The 20570-nt window shown below is 38.6% G+C and overlaps 1 protein-coding gene across 1 annotated transcript in view; it reads left to right on the top strand.

Annotated features, from left to right (window-relative positions):
• MGAT5 (mannosyl (alpha-1,6-)-glycoprotein beta-1,6-N-acetyl-glucosaminyltransferase) overlaps window positions 1–20570 on the top strand; it is a 78696-nt gene that overhangs the window by 36174 nt on the left and 21952 nt on the right. The window contains exons 7-10 of the mRNA XM_009895859.1: window positions 236–405; window positions 1310–1444; window positions 8213–8346; window positions 12272–12405. Of these exons, the coding sequence (XP_009894161.1) occupies window positions 236–405; window positions 1310–1444; window positions 8213–8346; window positions 12272–12405 (573 nt within the window). The remainder of the gene's footprint in view (window positions 1–235; window positions 406–1309; window positions 1445–8212; window positions 8347–12271; window positions 12406–20570) is intronic.

Below are 20570 nucleotides of genomic sequence, written 5' to 3'. Positions count from 1 at the left end.
TTTGGGGGGTTTGTTTCATTACTGATCTGGTGACAGATAATTGTGCAAAACAATGCAGTAACATTCTTATAATAGAGATCCATTAGAAATGAAATTATTAGGGTGGGAGTATTGGATTTTTTTTGGTTGATTTTTTTTGCCCATAGTTGGAATTTAATAGAAAAAAACAATTCTGTGAAGCATAATAGTTGCATGTTTAATGTCGATAACTCTAACATATGACTTTCCTTTCCAGATTCTTGTTCATCTGGGGCTTTTGACAAAAGAATCTGGATTCAAGATTGCAGAAAATGCGTTTAGCGGTGGCCCACTTGGTGAATTAGTCCAGTGGAGTGATTTAATTACATCTCTCTACTTACTGGGCCATGACATCAGGATTTCAGCTTCACTGGCAGAGCTCAAGGAGTAAGGAGATTACTCTCGCTTTTGAAACTGGAATACAAAAAAAAAAAGAATTGTAAACTCTTGAAGCTTCTATTAACAGTATCTAATTTCTTGAAGCGTAAAATGAAAGTGATAATTCACTAAACAGATGATAAGATTATTTTCATGAGCTAAGTATATGTGCTATGAAAAGGATAATGTGTTTTCATTGTAGCTTCAGGCTCCTGAGACTTCATAAATGAATGTTGTAAAATTCAAACTAAGCAGCTTATTCTTTAACATTCCAGGTGCTTTAACCAGCTGCAATAGGAAATGTTACAGACTAGCCTAATTCTGTGTGCTGTTCTTCAGTTTCTGCTGTTCTTCACTCAGTATCTCATTTTAAAATGAAGGTTTAAATCCTTTAAACACATTACTTCTGATGTAGTTAATTGCTTATGTTAGGTCAAATTGCTACCTCACTCACCTTTGTCTTGCTTTGCCGTACTAGTTCAGCATTAGGCATAAAACATCTGTTTTAAGCTTGAGCACATACACTTTTCCAGTAGCTTTCAGGTTTTTATAACAAACATGACAGCATGATTTTATAGAGAGCTCTTCTATTATAAAGCTGTCAATAGAAGTCAGAAATTATTTCAAATAATTTCAAAGCACACTATTTTTAAACATTCCAACCATATTACTTTTGTTGTTTAAACTAGATGAGGTTTTTAGTGAAAATTAGTGCTTCACTGATGTATAAACAGTTATTTAATAAAAGCTGAACATCTTTAGCATTTGAATGTTCTCATATGCTTCCTGATTTGGAAAAGATAAGAGTAAGGCTTTTTTGGGAAGGGGAATTATTGCTATAAATAGTATTACAGTGTCTATTTGAGGTATTTGGAAAGTAATACTTTTCTGTATTCCTTCTTTCTTTTTTTAGGATTATGAAGAAGGTTGTGGGTAACAGATCTGGCTGCCCTACCCAGGGGGATAAAGTTGTAGAACTCATTTACATTGATATTGTGGGACTCACTCAGTTTAAGAAAACCCTTGGTCCATCGTGGGTACATTACCAGTAAGTATAACACTTATTTGACCTCTTAACTGCTTTGTTAAAGAGCTTTTGTTGAATAACACGTGTCAAAATACTGAGGTGAGTACATCCATATGAATTTGAATTTACGTAAAACTAAAAATGTGGTTCTCTGTTGTCTTTCACTCGTAGGAGTAAAGGGGCTATTACTTGTTTGTTGCATACCTTCTTTATCCTCCCCAGCAAGTCTGGGATTCTTGGATTCAAACATTTTTAATTTTAATGAATTATATTATCATGTTGAGTCATCATCTTTGCCTTTCTTTCCCTCCCTTCTTTACATTTCCCCCTATCCCCACGCTTTGTTCTGTAAATTAGTAGATGAGCTGAGAGACTATTGGATTTTGTTGTTTAGTTGGAATACCAAAGGCATGTTTTGCTTGTCAGTGTTTGTAGCCATGCAGGATTGATGACTGTGGACATTTTTCTCTTTGAATTGTATTACCCAACAACCGCAATGCAAATTTTTCTGTTCCATCCCTTAAGACGCTAAGCAGAGAGTTTTCTTCAGGGGTAGGTCTAAAGAAGAAATCTGGTAACTGTAGTAGTTGTTGCTTCTGTGATCTATCAACATCTTTCCATTAGAAATGGAAGATGGCAGTCACAAGAAATTACTTTGTCCAGCCACCTTAGTGTCTGCAGTTTTAGAACCGCGTTTCTTTTTGTCAATAACTTTCAATCAGCAAGCCTCCCATGTGTTGTATGAATACATATTGGCATGAAATAAAACCAAATCTAAATTACTAACTTTGATTTTTCATACCTAATCGAATTAGCTGTGTTTCAGCATCTGTAGAGTCCGGTAAATCCTACTTGAAGGAGGGTATTGAAAGGTGTTCACTGCAGGCAGAGAAATCGTTTTCTCTCTACCTCAGGATTTTCTAGAGCATTGGATCTTTTCAGCGTAATTTTAAACGAGAGTAGTGTGATCAATGTTGCAGATTAGATTACTGTTAATCTCTTTTTTGAAGTTGAGGAGTAAATGGATATTCTGGGGTTTAGGAGCCTGCTAATAAAGATAATCCCATTTTCCACTGAGCTACAGTTGGTTGTCTGCCTGCCAGATGTAATTGTCGCTAGGCAATCACATACAGTATTGTGGTCAGGATATAAAAGCATACTTAAAAATTTAAAATGTTTCTTCCCTTTTGCTTTCAATTTCCTATTTGGTATATTCTGTAATGAAGATAGGGAAATACACCATGACATTGAGATTATTAGATTAGCTCTTCAATTTTTCTTGCTTATTTCATGAATCATTAAATCATAAGTTGCCAATCTGTTTTTCATTGATTCATAATTTGTCATAATGACTGACTTCTGGTTTAGGAGAGTAGAATTAAATTTAACTCTACATAAATACCTTGGGGTAGTATAGAAGCTTTTGTTAGGCTTTTGAAGAAGAAAAAAATTACTTAATGCCTCTCTTCTACAACGTTGGATTTCATGGGATGGAAGGGGACATCATCTAGTCCATGCCCTTGCTGAAAAGTAGATTGGATGTATTTGTCCTTCTTGAGAGATTTTTGCCTGATCTTTTACTGAGGACTCCAAAAGATGCCCCTGCAACTGGTTTACATTGGTAAGGTTTTCTCTACAGTGTTTTTCTTCCCCTGTTTTCTTGCAAACTGCCCGTTACTGTTTATTCTACTGTGGTTCAGGGGAATAAATTACTTCCTTCTGCTCTCTGCCAGTCTCTAGAACATCTTATATACCGATTTTGCTTCAGTTTGCTTTTCTTCAAAACGAAGTTAGAGTTTTGGATCATTCCTTATAATTCAGGTTTTGTAAACCTTTCATCAAGCTTGTTGCATTTGTTGGGAATCTCTCTAATAACTTGATATTGTTCATCAAGTTTAGTGTACAAAATGGGGTCCAGAGTCTACCAGAGACTATCAGAATTGATTAGAGCAGAAGAATTCATTCATTCAAGCTATCTCCTATTTGAGGATCCTCTTGCAATATTTTTTTTTCTCTCAGCATCATGAGTTACCTTTTAAATTTTGTCATCAACACATTTTTAAGTTAAAACTTTAAGTCCAGTGTAAGGCCATAATTACATGTCTTTGTTTAATTCATTCCAGTAAAATAAACATTATCACAAATAAAGCTGCCTTATAGCCTTTGTTCTTTACAAATTTCACTTTCTCACTTAGTTGTATTTGTTGTCAGTAGGAGTAATTCTTTGTCTTGAAAGAAGTGTTTTTCTTTATGCGATAGTTTTTCAGCAGAAGTGCTGGTCAGCTCAGTCTGGTTTATGCAGAGCAGGCTCAAATACGAGTGAAAACTTGTATATTCACTTCAGACTGGAATAGAGTGGTAGAATACACCAATGCCTTCAGAACAGTCTTTTGGTGAGAGTGCTGTTTATAATCTTTGTGAGTGAACTTGACCCATGAGGAAATTTTTGGTAATTGCAAATGAGGTTTCTAGAACTGCTAGCTGAAAAGAATGGCCGTGCTGCTCTGAGGGGTGAGTATTTCTGAACAACTGAAATACTATTTTGGACGTCTGAGATCTGCAGCACCGATGACTCTTGGTAGTACCTGCTTTATCTGGGGTATAATTGGTGCTGTAAATAGCATGAGTACAGGCAAACAGATGCCATTTTTGAGTGCACCTTATTTTCAAGCAGCAGAATGCCTGAACGTGCTGTATTTTTCAGTTCTGAAGTTTGGATATTTGAATGCAGTTTATGTGCAATGAAGCAACATAAAAATTAGTAGCTTAATATAGTTCGAGGAGTGCAGCTCATTGCCTTTCTTAGCACCCGCATCCTCCGTACAGTAGCACATAAGAATCTGGTGGAGTTTTTTTTCATTTTTCTGCAGTCTCTCTAGCAATGACTCATTCCCATATGCCAGAAATCCAACTGGCTTTATTCTTGAAATAAATTAACATGACAGCTATCCTGAAAAATGAGCAACATTTCTGCTTCTTACATGTTCTCTAGAATACATCTGTTTTAGGAGGGTTATTTTCTGACTAAATTTTTACATTTTAAATGCAAGTACTGAGTGGCCTGAAAGTTAATGTGTGTGTCTGCAGGGATTTCTATAGGCAGATACGAGTTGTTCATGGAGTACTGCATCCAGCTCTGGAGTCCTCAACATAAGAAAGACATGGACCTGTTGGACCGTGTCCAGAGGAGAGCCACGAGGATGATCCGAGGGCTGGAGCACCTCTCCTATGAGGAGAGGCTGAGAGAGCTGGGGCTGTTCAGCCTGGAGAAGAGAAGGTTCCGGGGAGATCTTATTGTGGCCTTCCAGTACCTAAAGGGGGCTACAGGAGAGCTGGGGAAGGACTTTTTACTAGGGCATGTAGTGACAGGACGAGGGGGAATGGCTATAAACTGGAAGAGGGCAGGTTTAGATTCAACATTAGGAAGAAGTTTTTCACTTTGAGGGTTGTAAGGCACTGGCCCAGGTTGCCCAGAGAGGTTGTTGAGGCCCCATCCCTGGAGGTGTTCAAGGCCAGGCTGGACGTGGCCTTGGGCAACCTGGTCTAGTGGGAGGTGTCCCTGCCCATGGCAGGGGGGGTGGAACTCGATGATCTTCAAGGTCCTTTCCAACCTAAACCATTCTATGATTCTATGATCTGGGCTGGCTGGACATAAACCAAAATAGTCTGGAGTCTCTGTATCTGTACTGGCACATTGCTGTGCCTGAGCTCAATGCACCTACAAAGCTTCCAAACCAGAATTGGTTTGGGTTTGACCAGCTTGCTCCCAGGAAGATGTCTGCAGCCACTGGCATATACGTACCCTTAATTTAACAGTTTATGCTGGCATAGGCTCTAGCTGTTCCCAGTGATGGGTGCTGCAGGACAGCATTGCTGGTGTAGACAAAGATGACGTATAAATAACTAGGGTAAAATTATAACCTCGGGTGGGAAAAGGATATGAATAAAGGTGCGTAAATACTTCCACTGGGATAGCCCAGTTAAGATTGTGGTTATACCTAATATTTAAGGAAAAAGTCACTTTAAAAATGGTCATAATCTTGGGTTACTTCTGTCTAAATTTTTATTATAAGCCCCAAAATTGTCACTTCTAATATCTTAGTAAAAGACTTTAATATGGATGTTTCTGTGAGCAGTTTGCTACCCACCAATCCTCTTTTTAATTAGTCATTGAATGGACACCAATTCCAAGTCATGCTGTAATTCTCTGAGACTGCCAGCTAAAGCTAGGTGGCACGTTGGGAAGGAGTGAGAAACAGAGTGAAAAACTAAAGTTAAAATCACACTAAATTAGTATTTTTATTTAAAATGTATCCCTGCTTTAAAAAAAAAAATACCGTTTTGCCATTTTCAAAATGAATCATTTCACTTCAGAAATGCTAAAACTTTGCGTGTAAAATCAAAATGTTGTTTTAAAATAGTTCAATTGAAAGAGATTTAAACCACGAAGTGAAACAAATGGAGAATATAGTACTTGGTCAGAAAATTGAGGCGCTCCTACATATGTTAAAATATCGGTTCAGTATAACTGGCATTATTTATATCAATTTCTAAACTTTAAATCTTTGCTAGTTCCTTTCTGCCGCATTCCAGGGATTAGGTTCACCACTTGAACCTTTGATCTTTCATACCATTCTGCACACACTTGCACTTTCTGCTGTGATATTTTTCTCTTTTCCGACTTACTTTATGCCTGAATCCTGTAAATATTTTTTGTTTTCCCTGCTTCCCGGTGTAGCTTTGTTTCCGTTGCATCACGTTTCCTGTCCTGCTGCTTCAGAGCCGCTGTGTGTATTGGACAGAGTTACACACATCCCTTGTGTGTAACTTGTGAACAGTTAGTGCTACGTACCATACATCTGAATACAGGAAAAAGAGAGGAAGCAGAGCGCTTTGAGATGATCGCTTGCAATGTAGTGCTCCTTACATGTGTAATTTGACGAACTCCAGTGATGTTGCCGTTTTTCAGTAGCTTTCACCCATTTTTCATTCCCCTGTACTCAAGTACCTGCCCAAAAGCTGTATATTTGATAAGGATTTTGTTTTAAGGCCTGCCAAGAAATAAGAGGGCTTTTATTACTGAATGATTCATCAGTGCAGAAGTTGTTTTGGTCCTGCTGGAGTATTTTGTATGATGCAGAGATAATTGCCACTGTTGTAAAATATTTTCATTGAGAACAGTTGACATAAAACACTGCACAGAAACTGATCTGTCAGCTTTGTTGTTCAGTGAATCATAATGTGTTGTATATTTTGACTTTCTTTTTGCTTGAAAGATGTCTGTGAAGATTAAAATAAAAGTAAACTTGCTCTGTTTGTACTTTCAAATACAAAGGTGGCATTGCATATAAGAGTTTAAAAGTTGCTGGGTTTTTTTCTATTTCCGAATTTAATGGATACTTTAGAGAAAGGAGCAACATATAAGAAATATGTAAATGTATTTTTGGGACTAAATTGTTCCATCTTTTAAAGCTGAAAAATGGTTGGAGCAAAGTTCTTTCACCTTTTGGGGGCTAAATTCTTTCACATTTTCAAGCCAAAATCCTGGTAGTTTACTGAACAGGATTTATGCTTGGAGCACAGGAAATGTTGAAGACTGGGAAATATAGCCATTTTTAATAGTAACTTTCACCTTCTCTGCCACCTGTGAGGTTGTGTCTCTTCCTTAGCACGTACAAGCCCAGTGACAAGTGATAAGAGTTCATGTCTGTATAACATAGTGGTACGTGGTGTAGGAACACATCCTATGTAAGTCTTTCCTAAAAATTTTGTTTGCGGAGGGCGGAAGAATGGTAGGGTCAGCTGCTTTGGAGCCACACAATCCAGTTCATTTGCAGTGGAGCCAATGGTCGGTGTGACAGCCATAAAGCTCCTGTCCAAGCCATACCAAAGGTTTGGCAGGCTGCATTTTGGAAACATAACTTCTAGAATCTGTATAGTAGGCTGTTGTGCCGCCGCCTTCATTCTGAGATTTTTTCTGGTTCCCATGTACTACGGGCCCTTTTTTGAAAGGAGCCACTCGTAAATGAAGTAAACTTTTTTCCAGGGAATTAATAGGAGTTTAAATAAAGGACTGAGCATGATTCTCTCATCCCAGACCCTTTATAATCCAAAGCCAAGGTTTCCCTCAGTCGTAGACTGGTTGTTGCAGACACTTGACTTTTTATATTGCTTCTTCAAAAGTCTGTGACAGAATGTTTCATAAACAAATAAATGGTCTGTCTGACTGCAAGCATTCAGCAAATTAAGCTGGCTTCAGTGCTTCTCCAGTAGGTCTAATTGACCCAAAAGTCAGAACCTGGAGACTAAATACAATTGTCTAAAGGCTAAATACTATTCTGCTCTGATCTTCTTGGCATGTCGCCCTTGGCTGTTGCATTTGATTTTGTGGTAATGAGTGAGAATGTTAGAAAACAGAGGAAGAATCCTCTTTTCTTCTGCCTGAATTGTGCTTCAGAGCCCCAGGAATGTAGGTGACCACAGTAGCATTCCCATAAGCTCTACTTGGATGTTAAAACATAACTTCATTCTGTAAGAACAAAGAAACCCAAAATAAGCTCTGGGGTTGCTATGTGAATGTCTGATATGTCCTTGGATTTGCTGATCATAATGTCTTTGTAATATGAACAGAAATGTTTGAAATTAAAATGCACTTTCAGTTTATAAATCCTCCACAGTTGCAAACAAAACCAAAACACATCTTCTTAATTATCATAATATGTATATATACACACACATGTATACATATGCATGTGTACCAACAGTAAATTTTTTTATTTTTTCTTTTAGGTGTATGCTAAGAGTTCTGGATTCCTTTGGTACTGAACCAGAGTTTAACCATGCCCATTATGCCCAGTCTAAAGGCCACAAGACACCATGGGGCAAGTGGAACCTTAATCCACAGCAGTTTTATACAATGTTCCGTAAGTATCCCTGTGTTTATAAATAAGTTGGAGCTTTAAAAAGGAATGCTATCATTGAGAAGAATTTTGTATTATGAAAGACAAGTTCATGGATTAATAAAATGCAGCTGCTAAACGGGCAGAATCGTGTGTCAATAAGTGTCTGTAGACTATGCAAAAGCTCTGTTGTGCTTCAATCCAGCAACTGGAAAATAGCAATATCAGCTCAATATAAATAATGGTAGGGAACTTTATTCTCAGGGCACCTGTGGAAACTGGTGATTGGCTTTTTCTTCAAGTATCAGTGAGTTTGGTTTTGCTAGTTTTGCATTCTCAAATCCTGCCGTGGAACGACAGGTTTTTGAGGAACTTGATAGAATGCAGTTTTATAAACTGCACTCTTGCATTTCATCAGGTTAAACTGAAGTTTGTAACTACGTTAACCGTGTTGTTGTATTTCTGGTTTGTTTTTTTCCACCCAACAACTGAGCAGCACAATTCCTTTGCTATTTCTTTGTGTTCAAGATTAATGAACTAACACTCCGCAAAAATAATTTTTTGTCTTCACTTTTTTTGTGTATTTCTCAAATTTTTCACCTCGCTTATTTTCATGTTGTGAGCATCCATCCTGAGGTGAAGTGATTCACATTTATTTGCCAGCAGTGTACAAAGCTATTGAAAAACAAGTAGTAGATTTCAGCATTGCTGTATATCTTTGAAGCATCATTAAGTATCTTAAAAAAAAACCCATAAAAAAGAAACAGAACACAAAAAAAATATAAATTCTGTATAAGTCAGGTGAGATTAAATTATTGCTATGACCTACTGTAGCCTTAGTCTTTGACTTTATGGCACTAGCTTCTAGAATAAAAGGATCTTTCTCTTGCACGTTGTAGTAGTAGTTCAAGTTTGCTATCTCTGAAAGGTGCAGCAGGATTCATTCCTGCCAGCTAGCTTGAGGGTAAGTGAGGTTTAGGAAAGAAGAAAAAGCACACTGTTGTGTGCAGCACCTTCTCAGCCCAAGGCTGTAAAGAAACACTTGGTAGTGACCAGCCTGACCTCCAAAGTTTGGTGGCGGTCCCTGTGTGTGACTAAGGCCAGAGCACGCACTGTTCTCTCTCATCAGACTTCATAGTCAAGTCTTTCAAACTTCTCTCCATTTCATAGCAGAATTATACATGCTGCTGTCTGGTTGACACGCTTTTGATTTCAGTTGCCCTGTAAAACTCTTGAGAGGGGCCTATTTTGTCTGTCAACATCTGCTGTGCAAGTTTTTCCAGACAAATATAAGTGAAGGTTGTTCAAAAGATTAAAAGACTGCATTCACAGTTGTTTCCAAGCAAGTAACAAAACGTGTGGTGGGGAAATGTGACTTGGAAGTGGTTGCAGAGTTTGTGTCTGGACATGAGTAAGCAGAGTTTGTTCCGTATCCACGTGATTTGCTAATATTTATTCGTTTATGTCCTAAATGGATTTGCTAATGTTTATTAGTTTATGTCCTAAATGGAAAAGATGCTGAAAGCTCGATTCTGCTCTATTTAAGTAGTCCGGCTGTTGGGAAATTTTTGTGTAAGGTCCTGTTCAAGATAGCACCAAGGGTGATGATGCACTTAAGGAGAACAGTTGCATGAATACTTGTGGTACAGCTGTGTGTATACTCCTCAATCCCACTCCATGAAGTGCAGAAGAAAGTAAATCCTCTCCCTAGAGAAGGTCTCTGTCACGGCAGTATAGATTACTGTTAGTCTCTTGTTTGGAGCAAATCACTTCATAATGAATTTTCAGAATAGTATGACTATACTGGAATTTCAATAAATAACCGTTTCCAGTCTTTACTACTGGAAATGACTGCAGGTTTTCCCTTGCAGGGAGAGTGGTGAATAGATTGCAAGCAAACTCATTCTGAAGCACGAGTGATTCCAGTGCTATGGATGATTCAAGGATTTTGCTTCTTTTTGCACTAGGCGCAGAAGAGTCAGCATGGTTTACGATACTTAAAATTAATTTTGGGGTTTTGTTCTCTGCTGCAGAGATAGTACCGTCTTTATGGGGTTGTGATTAAAAGTGCGTGTTACGCATCAGTAAAGATTTTATGACAGATTGGAACCCTGGACAGCTTCCCGAGATCCCCAGACTCTATTATGTTTTGAGAACTCTGATTATAAGGGCAGAAAATTATTGCTGAGCAACAAGCAAGCCTTATTCAAACCTGTGGCATATTACCAAATGCTTCACTGTTCTGTGAGCCTTCCAGAACCATGAGGGTTTTTTTTCCCCTTTTTATGTTTTTTATTTAAAGTCTTTTATGCAAAGTAACAGCACTGGTACTTCTAAAACTGCATGATCTTGCATAAAAATCCATCTGAATGCTTCCCGTCAGTGATGTTTGAGGCACTGAATTCCACCAGTTCTAAGTGCTAACTTTAACAAAGGTTTATTTTTCTTTTGAGTGTGTACTGCCTTGCCTTTCCTTTGAATGCAGTCTCTCATCCAAAAATATGAAAGGATGGAAAAATGCCCCTTTTCAGGCATATTTGCAACATGCCATTTGCTGTGCTAAATTCTAAAAAGTCCTTGGGTCTAAGTGAGTGCCTAGCTGTTGCTGAGGCTTTTTTTTGGTGAAAAACAGTAATTGTCATTTGAAAGACTAAATGTAATGGCAGAGGGAAGTGTACGCTGTGTATGGTTTCTCTGTTCTACTGCATTATCCAGTTGGCTGATTTTCAGGAATCAAAAGGCAAAACCTCATAATTGCAATAGAATTTTATTTTTTTTATAACTATGACTATAGGTTTAGCTTTGCATGTATCATAAGTGCCTGGGGCGTTGTGCTTGGGGTGTTTTTTTGGTTTGGTGGTTGGTTTTTTTTAACTTTGCAAAATGTGCTTAGTAAGAAGTTGTCAGCTTGGGTGCCAGAATTTAAAAGGGAGGATTAGAGAGGAGATCCTAGTGTTTATTGCAGCCCATTTCTATGTAAACTTGTGAGGCTATGACACTTTTTAGAAAGGCACAAAAATCCCACATGTTGGAGTAATTTTTATATAGTAGGGATGGATTTTTACCTGAAGCCTTGAATATTGGAGTCCCTGGAATGAAAGGCTGTTTACAAAAAAAAAAAAAAAAAGAAACAAAAAAACAACCCAAAACAAAACCCATAGTTTTAATGAGCCTATAGGTCTGTGTCTTTATTGGAGGAGAACAGTGGCTAGTATTGCTGGATGTCACTGCTGGAAAAAGGCCAACAGAGTCTAAAAATAATATAGAAAACCAAAAGTAAATTGCATATCCTTTGCAGGCACTTCTTTTGTCTGTGCGCTGGATTAACAAAAATTTTGCCAACATCGGTTGTCGTCTTTCAATGTTTTATGATGGATATATCTTAATGAATTAGGCAGTGAAATTTGTATTTGGATGTGCGTAGTGTGACTTTGTAGGCTAGTAGTTAGCATGGATACATAATAGGCAGTGAGTTGGATGGTTGGTCTTAGCTCTTCCAATATAGGAGATGAACCCAAGAAATATACTAAAATTTATTTATGATGTTGAGCAATATACAGTTTTGTTCGCAAGCATAGATTCAGGGTTTTTTCAAATTGTTGGCATTGCATCTCTGAGATTGTCAAGCTGGATTCTCTTGTCTCTGGTTCTCTTCTCTCTAATAATAAAAAATACAGCACATAAAAAATCATTATCATTGGCCTTGGTCCAGCTATAGAATTTTTATTGTCAGAAACCAGCCAGAAAATAACTGCTTACTCCAGTAGACATACGCAGAAGGACTTAAAATTAATAAGAACTATTCTCAATAATAAGCAAGCAAATGTATCTCTCAGTCTGAATGTGAAGGAATAATTTGTTCCTTATATCTACTTTTCTGACAACATTCACGCTTTTGTGCCATTAACTGATACTTTAAAAGGTTTTGAATATGCTCCATTTCTTGCAGCTCACACTCCGGATAACAGCTTCCTTGGATTTGTGGTAGAGCAGCATCTGAATTCCAGTGACATTAAACACATTAATGACATCAAAAGGCAGAATCAATCTCTCGTTTATGGCAAAGTAGATAATTTCTGGAAGGTGAGTTTTCTATGCTCATTTACTTGAGCAAATTTATTTCGATCAATATAATAAAGCATAAATCTAAATTTAAAAGTATCCCTTCTTTCTAAATCTGTTTTCTTTTTCTGAAAATAAACATATTTAAATAATTAAATTGAACATTTTGAAGTCTTTCTGATGAGGCAACTTCTGTCTAGATTAATGTGCACCCTTTGCTATTTATGTACACCTTTCTGATAGAATAAAAAATGTTTATAGTCTTGATATCACAATAATTTTGGAAAATGCAGAAGCTGTTGAAAGTAATGGGAAATTGAAGGTGTCAGAGGCTTTGTGAATTTTAATCAGTCATAAGCAAATGTCTCTTTCAATTTTTTATTTTCCCGTATCTATAACCAAAAACATGCTGCATTTTGAACTGGAAATTGTGTTTCTCTAAAGACCCTAGAAGGTTCAATCTCATTTTATCTCCCTCTAGTAATATCAGAGTAATATCAGAGTTTCACCACATATTTTCATCAAGTTAAAGTATATTGTGATGTTAAGCTCACAGTGGTCTCTGCTTTTTGTCCACTGTCCTTTTCGGGAGCCCCTTCTTCCAGGCTGCCACACCTGGGAGTGTCTCTCTCATGCAGTGTTCAACGAAAAGCAGTTATTTACTAATAACTGAATGTCTTCCAAGTTACCTCTATCTCTGTGTGCCACATGCTCTGGATGCCTTCCCTCCTGCCTAAAAAGACCTTGTTTTAAGCCTCTTGTCAACTGAAAAAGGAACTGATCAGTACAGGCTGGGCCATACGTAGGACCAGGCAATATGAGAGTGAGAGCACCTGTGTCTCATATTTTCTTTCCTTTTCTCTTCGTTGGCATGAGAATATTGGCCTTGCGCGGTTTGCTGAACCACAGAAGCAACATTTAGTCTGACAACTGTGATTATGCAGAATAAATTATTGAAAAATGATAGCTACGAGTAAATGGTCCATCTGTGAGACAAAACAAAACAAAAACTGAAGACAATTGGGAGAATGTTGACAGTGGTAGCAAAAAGGTAAAGCTGAATGCTGCTTGGCTACTGTGCTGAGAAAAATATGTATATTAGCTGTGCGTGTTCGATTGTGATCTCTCAGGTTTGTATGTGGGCTTATTGCGCTAAGCCATGTAATCTGTCCTAAAAGGAAATTTTGCTTTAAATCATAGTAAATACTGTGACAGCGATTCTATTTGGCTCGTGCTGTAGAATGACTTAGTACACCCCAGTCTGCCGTCGCGTCTTCTGTCTGCAGAATGCTGGAGCGGAGCTGGGATCCTTTCATTCGAGTCTCTCCTAGCTGAGGCTTCTGTACTTTTAGCTCCTGATCTCATTATCAGTCTCTCAGGAACAGACGCATGTAATAATAATCTATACTTCCTGACCTGATTTGTAGTCCATATCGGCAGAACAACCTGTTGAGTACTAGTTGGGTTTAAAGAACAAGATAGTTGCTTAGTCACTAGGGTTTTTTTTTCGCTGACATACATATCTTTCTCAGTTTATTCAGTCGGCATGAATTCAGAAGTACGTATTAATAGCTTATATGCCCAGAGGGGGGATTTGTGATTGCCCAGTCTGAGATTCTGTATGACACACAGGATATTCACGGGCTGATTAAGACAAAAATATGGCTTTTTGGAAAAGAACATCCAGGCTTGATTTTTAAATAGCACACGATGGAAAACCCACTACTTCCTCTGGTAAAATCCTCGAGTAATTGCCTTCTCCCTTAAGACTTTGCATTATTTCTGGTACAGATTTCCAAATGGTAGTTTCCAGTCTTAGTAGCAGTTACAGACTTTGTCTACTGGACTGATGATGTTTCTGTTCTGTTTCCCTGTAGGAATATGTAGGTTGAGGAGAAAGTAACCCATAGTCGTCTCCTGAAAAGCCTGTGTATGCTGAACCACTGAGAGCTTTGTGCTTTCTAATCCTTAAGTGTTCTCACGTGTCTGTTTTCTCTGAACCTTTTCAAGATTATTCACATTCCTGTTGAAATGTGAACATTAGCAAAGGGCACGTGGGCTGTACCAGCACCAAATCAAAAAGAAATACTATATGCATTGTTAGGCATATCCCCTTTTCACCGTTAGGAATTTGTGTTTAGATGACTTCTCGGCCAAGATCCTTGTATTATTTTTTAGAACTGCTACTTTTCAAGTCACTGATCCGTTTCTATAAGTATTGCCTCTCTTGTTTCTTCTAAGACGTATGGCTTAAAACCTGCCCATATTTAAATGTTTACTGTATACTTGTAACATCAAGCAAATTAAAACTGTAACTTGCAGACTGTTAACTGCAGCCATGCCTATATGCACTGGTACATAAAGTGCAATCGTTGCAGATAGGCTTGGAATCGGTGACAGTGTGGGATGTCTTATCTGGAGTGATGAAATCCAGTTCTTGTGATCAACAGAAAGCCTGAACTAATCTTGTGTCTGTGTAATGTGCTTATTTCATGTTTCCGTCATTTTCCCTGTTCGATGCTCTTTTCATCTGCCTCCATGGCTTGTGTGGAACCAGACTAATCTATTTATCCCGCTCCTTTTCTTTATATTGAACATGGCCAATTAACGAAAAGTGTAATCTCCACAGAATACACGTGTCGCTGCTGGGTCTGATCAGTCGTTAGAGGCACACAGTGTGGAGCAGAGAGCGTTCCAGTCACCAGACTTAGGTGCTTTTGGGGAATAGCAGTTGCAAATAAATTTTTTAGTTTTAAACCAAGCAGGTTGAAATGGAACTGAGGTATGCACAGGACCGTTTTTCCCTGGGGGTGGGACTGGACTAGCTAACTGCCATCGTGGTTTTATATAGCTGTGAACATGGGTCCTTTTCTGTGTTTGGCTAGGCCTGTGAAACAAACAAACAAACAAAAAAAGATGCCAAATTACTCATCATTTCATCTTTGCTAGAAATCCCCACGTTCCCAGCTCTGCCGCATAGCTGGGCAGAGTTGGTGAGGCAGGCTCAGACCACCTGCTTAAACTCTGGACGCTAACCAGGTTATTGTAGCTAGAGAATTATGGATTCCTTACAGGCAACGTTCCGTCTTCCCACATCATTCAGTGGGGCTAAACTCTGGTATGAACGTGTTGAGTAGCAGGGGGAGGAGTACAGCGGTGACTTCTGTCAGCTCTGCTGGATACAGAACAGAATGTCAGCCCATGGCCGGACACCGGTGGCATTCATCCCGTATTATAGTGGGCAAGTCTGGGTATGCCTTGCGGGAGGTCAGGAAGGATGTAAGCTGCAGAGACTGTAAAATAAATCTTGTTTACTCGCCTCTGATAACTAAACCAGTGTTAAGGGGGTTGAGGATTACAAATTGGCTCTAAAGAATTTTGCTGCATTTCTAAAGGTTATCCTTAGAGGTAAGCTATCAAGGGCAACAATTCTCAAGTTTTGGATGTGTTTGTTGTAATCAAAGGTTTGCATTTTGACTGGGATTTCTGGCAGTACGAAGGAGTAAAGAGAATCATACCTCTGCCTAAGATAAAAAGAAGGAACGAGTAAAATATGAGTGAAACCCATGATGTTCACCATTATCAAAATTGGCTTTAATTGCAGAACATTTCAATTAAAAGAGAATGTTTGAAGCCTTTCATGTCATCTTAGCTCTTATTTCAGTCTACATCTTTTCTTTGTTCTTCTTCCTTCAACATCCTGTCATGCTATTCCAATACTTCTACCTTAATCCTAGAAAGAAAAGGAGTCAAGATTCAGTTTACGCTATTTACTTTTTCTTTTGTTGTGAAGTGCTGTGAGAGAAGTCAGAATTTTGTTTGTATCAGAAAACAGCCATTAATGCATAACATAAAATTGTATGATGATTGCTTTAGTAGATTTTATTATAGTCTATTGGAATTGTCTGAAAAATATTTATATATTTAAAGGCAGAATAATGTGTTGCTAATGCCACTTGACAAGATGGGCATTTTTCTTAAATGTATACTGTCTGCATAAGGAGTTTTCAAGAATCAGAGATGGGACATGGTTACATTTAGCTTGTTCGTAACGGGAAAGTACATAACTAAAGCTGTTCTTACTAACGTCTCCCCTTTTATAGATCCATATGACATACGTAATTTCCCCATTGTGTGCCCTCTTGCATGAAGTGGGAGGAAGAAAATGAGAGAGGAAAAATTATACTTCTAGGAATAGTTCTGTTACATGCAGAGATCAGTGTCTTGCTGCTGGCAGCGTTGCCTTTTCCCTTCCTTCTGGTTTTGTGCTGCATATTTAGCAACATACTTTGGCTGAACATCTCATTTCATTTTTTCAAGCTAAAAGAAACGTAAGGGAGAAAAGATCCTTCTCACTTTTTCTCTCCCACGTGGTCAGTGCACTCACAAATTTGTCTGATGGGAGTTTTATTTTGTCTTCCTCCAAATTTGCAGCAGCAGATCTATCTGGGCTTATCTTATCCATCAAAACTTACCCCAGTTGCTGTCGCCGGGAGCACTGTTCTGCTTTATTCCACATAACACATTGAAATGAGCCAGATGCTTTAGCTCAGCAACATTTCTGAAATTCACCGTTTGCTTCTTAAAGAAGTGTGGATCAAAAAAACCAAGTAAATCAAAGCAAACGAGCAGCTATAGGTTGCAGTAAGTGAGTATACATGTATGTACACTTGTGAAGGCTTATTCTTTAAATTAAAATTTCATTTATTAGGAAGAAAGGGGAAAAAAAAGTTTTCCATGAATATTTACCTTTCAGACAGGTCAGTGATCAGCTTCTCTTTTTGCAGAACTCTCCAGCTGCAAAATGAATTACTGAGGTCTTACAATACCAATGAATGCAATCATCTACTCGTAGTTGATTATTGAAAAACCAACGCAGCCTTTTCTTCCTGTGGTCTCACTTCCTATTTTCATCTGTACCCCTGCACGCTTCAGCACTTACAGTGCACAAGTATGTCTCATTGCTAGTTCTGGAAATTTCCATTCAAAGGACAGGAAATGCCTGGATAGGCGTTAGGGCGCATTATGTGACAGTGAAATTGTCAAATCTTTTAAAAACCTCAGAAAAAAAAAAAAAAAAGCAGAAAACTTCATGGATGAAGAACTGCAAGAAGTGATGAATGAAATAGATAAAGATGAGGACAGGGAACTGAATAAGCAGCTTTTCTGGCAGATCTTGAAGAAGCCAAGTCTTTACTGAGAAGTTTTATTCATTCTTTGTGCAAAGATTATATATGTGGAAATAAATTTGAAAGAGAGAGAGAGATGTGTGCGCTGGTGTGTATTTTATGCAGATATGTGCGGTAGGTGCCTAGCAAAGAGGCCATACATGGATATTCACGGAAGGGCAGAAGCACGGCGAGGTTATGTAATACTTCCTTTCCATATTCTCTTGCTTTCCACCTTGTTTCAGCTCAGGCAATTTTCTGAATCTGTTTGTTTATTGACAAACTAACTGTCTGTAGACAAACTTTTCAGATCTCAGAGCTGTCTTCAAAGCACTTGTATGATCATGAATCTTTGCAAACTTTCTTGCAACCACAACGTTCTCTGTCATGGGGTCCCTCAAATCTCTGACCTGTTGCAGGAGGAGCCATTCATAGAATCATACAATGGTTTAGGTTGGAAAGGACTTGAAGATCATGGAGTTCCAACCCCCCTGCCATGGGCAGGGACACCTCCCACTAGACAGGTTGCCCAAGGCCACGTCCAGCCTGGCCTTGAACACCTCCAGGGATGGGGCCTCAACAACCTCTCTGGGCAACCTGTGCCAGTGTCTCACCACCCTCAGAGTGAAAATTTCTTCCTAATGTTTAATCTAAATCTCCCCTCTTCCAGTTTATAGCCATTCCCCCTCATCCTATCTCTACATGCCCTAGTAAAAAGTCCTTCCCCAGCTCTCCTGTAGGCCCCCTTTAGGTACTGGAAGGCCGCAATAAGATCTTCCCGAAGCCGCCTCTTCTCCAGGCTGAACAGCCCCAACTCTCTCAGCCTCTCCTCATTGGAGACGTTGTCCAGCCCTCGGATCAGCCGCGTGGCTCCCCTCTGGACACACTCCAGCAGGTCCATGTCTTTTTTATGTTGAGGATTCCAGAGCTGGATGCAGTACTCCAGGTGGGGTCTCACCAGAGTGGAGTAGAGGGGCAGAATCACCTCCCTTGCCCTGCTGGCCACACTTTTGATGCAGCCCAGGATATGGTTGGCCTTCTGGGCTGCGATCGCACGTTGCTGGCTTATATTGAGCTTCTCGTTAATTCACTTCTGGGTTTTTCTAAACCTGCCTCCTACTAGCTTTGTTTGGCTTCCTTTGTATCAGGACATTATGAGTAGTCATTCACTATCCATTTTCTTTATGCCAGTTATGGTTTTGTAAACCTCTCTCATATTCTGCCAATTTGTCTTTTCCAAGCTGAAGAGTTGTTAATGAATTTTTTACAGGTTTCCGTATCTAATGATGGAAACGGTTCTGTAGCTTGGATCCTTCTTACCCCTCTCAGAACCATGCCCAGTGTTCTTGCCTTTTTTTCGAGGAAAGGGACCAGAACTGCAACAGTATTCAAGAATGGAGAGAACGGGGTTTTTATAGAACAGTTCAATGATATTCTCTTTATTTCTCTTTTCCTTTCTGATTATTTACTGGGTTGGTGGGTGGACTGACTGATACTGGACAGTGGACTGATTTTTTTTTTTTCTCATGGACCATAAGTGTATTTTATCATAATGCAAAGTCTTAATTTTTGAGTGCCACTGGTTAGCTCAGTTCCATTATTCGTATGTGAAGCTAGGACTGGTTTTCAACACATGCATAACTTTATATTGAATTTATTGTTCATTCTGTTTCCTCGTCACTCAGTCCCTTAGATTACTGGGGGGGAGGAGGAGGAGGGTGGTTTCAAAAGCTTTACAACCCCAATTGTTCAGTATTGTGATGTTTTTCTGCAACATTCTGAAATTAGTTTCAGTTTTGCTACGCTGAATATGCATTTACTGCACACTTTGTCACTTTATTCTCTTTGGCATGGTGACTGTTGATTCACAAGGGTGATTCCCTTCTATCCCAGAGAGACTTAATTCCTTTAAGAACTTTTAAAGAGTTTCTGCATTCTCATTGGCTTCTTCAGAGAACACTATCAATTTGGTGAGAGAGGATTTCCTTCTACAGAAAGAAATGACTACCGTGATTTTGTTGGGTTTTATATTTATATAGTTAACACTTTATTTAAGTTTCAGATAATTTGTTCAGTGTAGAATTCACGCTTGCTAGTCATGAATCACTGAATCCTCTCCACATCCATTTATAAATTCAGTACTCTACATTAAGTACTCCGTGGCTAGCAGTTTGAAAGTTTCATATTTGAGCTCCAAGAGACATCATCTACTCTTTGTGATTTACCACTGCGTTTAATTCTCTTAATATTGTTGTACGTCAAATTCTCCAGAGTTTGTGCTATCTTCTAGTTCCCCGGTAGACTGGATTTTCATTATTCAAGGATGTCTTGAAAAGTCTTTGAGAGTGTGACCATTCTCGAAAAGAGAGATTTTCCAATCTTATGTTTGTGTCACAATCTCAATTGTCATACATTGTATATACACTGGATTTTGGCTTACCTTGGACTTGACACTTTGACAAATAAGCACCCAGATGTTAGGACTTCTAGACTTAATGGTACTCATTTAGGATACACACAAAGATCTCTCCCAGTACTTACTTTTCTGAGTTACATTTGTCGAAGTTTATGAAACCATTGTCTTCTGACTTTTTCAATGTGAGAGTGAGACTAGGTATAGGGGCTGTTTTACATACATCTTGCAGTTCTAACTTTCAACCTCATAAACCAGTTTGGGACTCTGAATCAAGCTCTTCTGTAATGTAATTGGCCTATAGTTCTCCATATGTGGTGCTTAAGTTCATTCAGTGCTGAATTTCTGATGTTCTGTGGGGCTACCTGAAGGATCTAAAATTACAAAAATCTGTGATAACCTCAGACTGACAAACTGATGGTGAAGCAGAGTTGTTGATTGCCACCATCTACCACATCAAGAAAAATAAAAGCAGAGTTTAGTTCTTAATGCATCATGTTCCCACTGTGTATTTTTTGTAGCTTTTGTACTACTTAAATGTTTCACCCACCAAACTGAAGATTTCAGCCCTTCAGACTGTGTCTTGTCAGCATTGTCTTAGGGAA

This window comes from Charadrius vociferus, unplaced genomic scaffold (genome assembly GCF_000708025.1).
Source record: "Charadrius vociferus isolate BGI_N301 unplaced genomic scaffold, ASM70802v2 scaffold862, whole genome shotgun sequence".
NCBI lineage: Eukaryota > Metazoa > Chordata > Aves > Charadriiformes > Charadriidae > Charadrius > Charadrius vociferus.
Note: the sequence above shows the minus strand (reverse complement) of the source record. Positions and strands in the feature narration are given on the sequence as shown.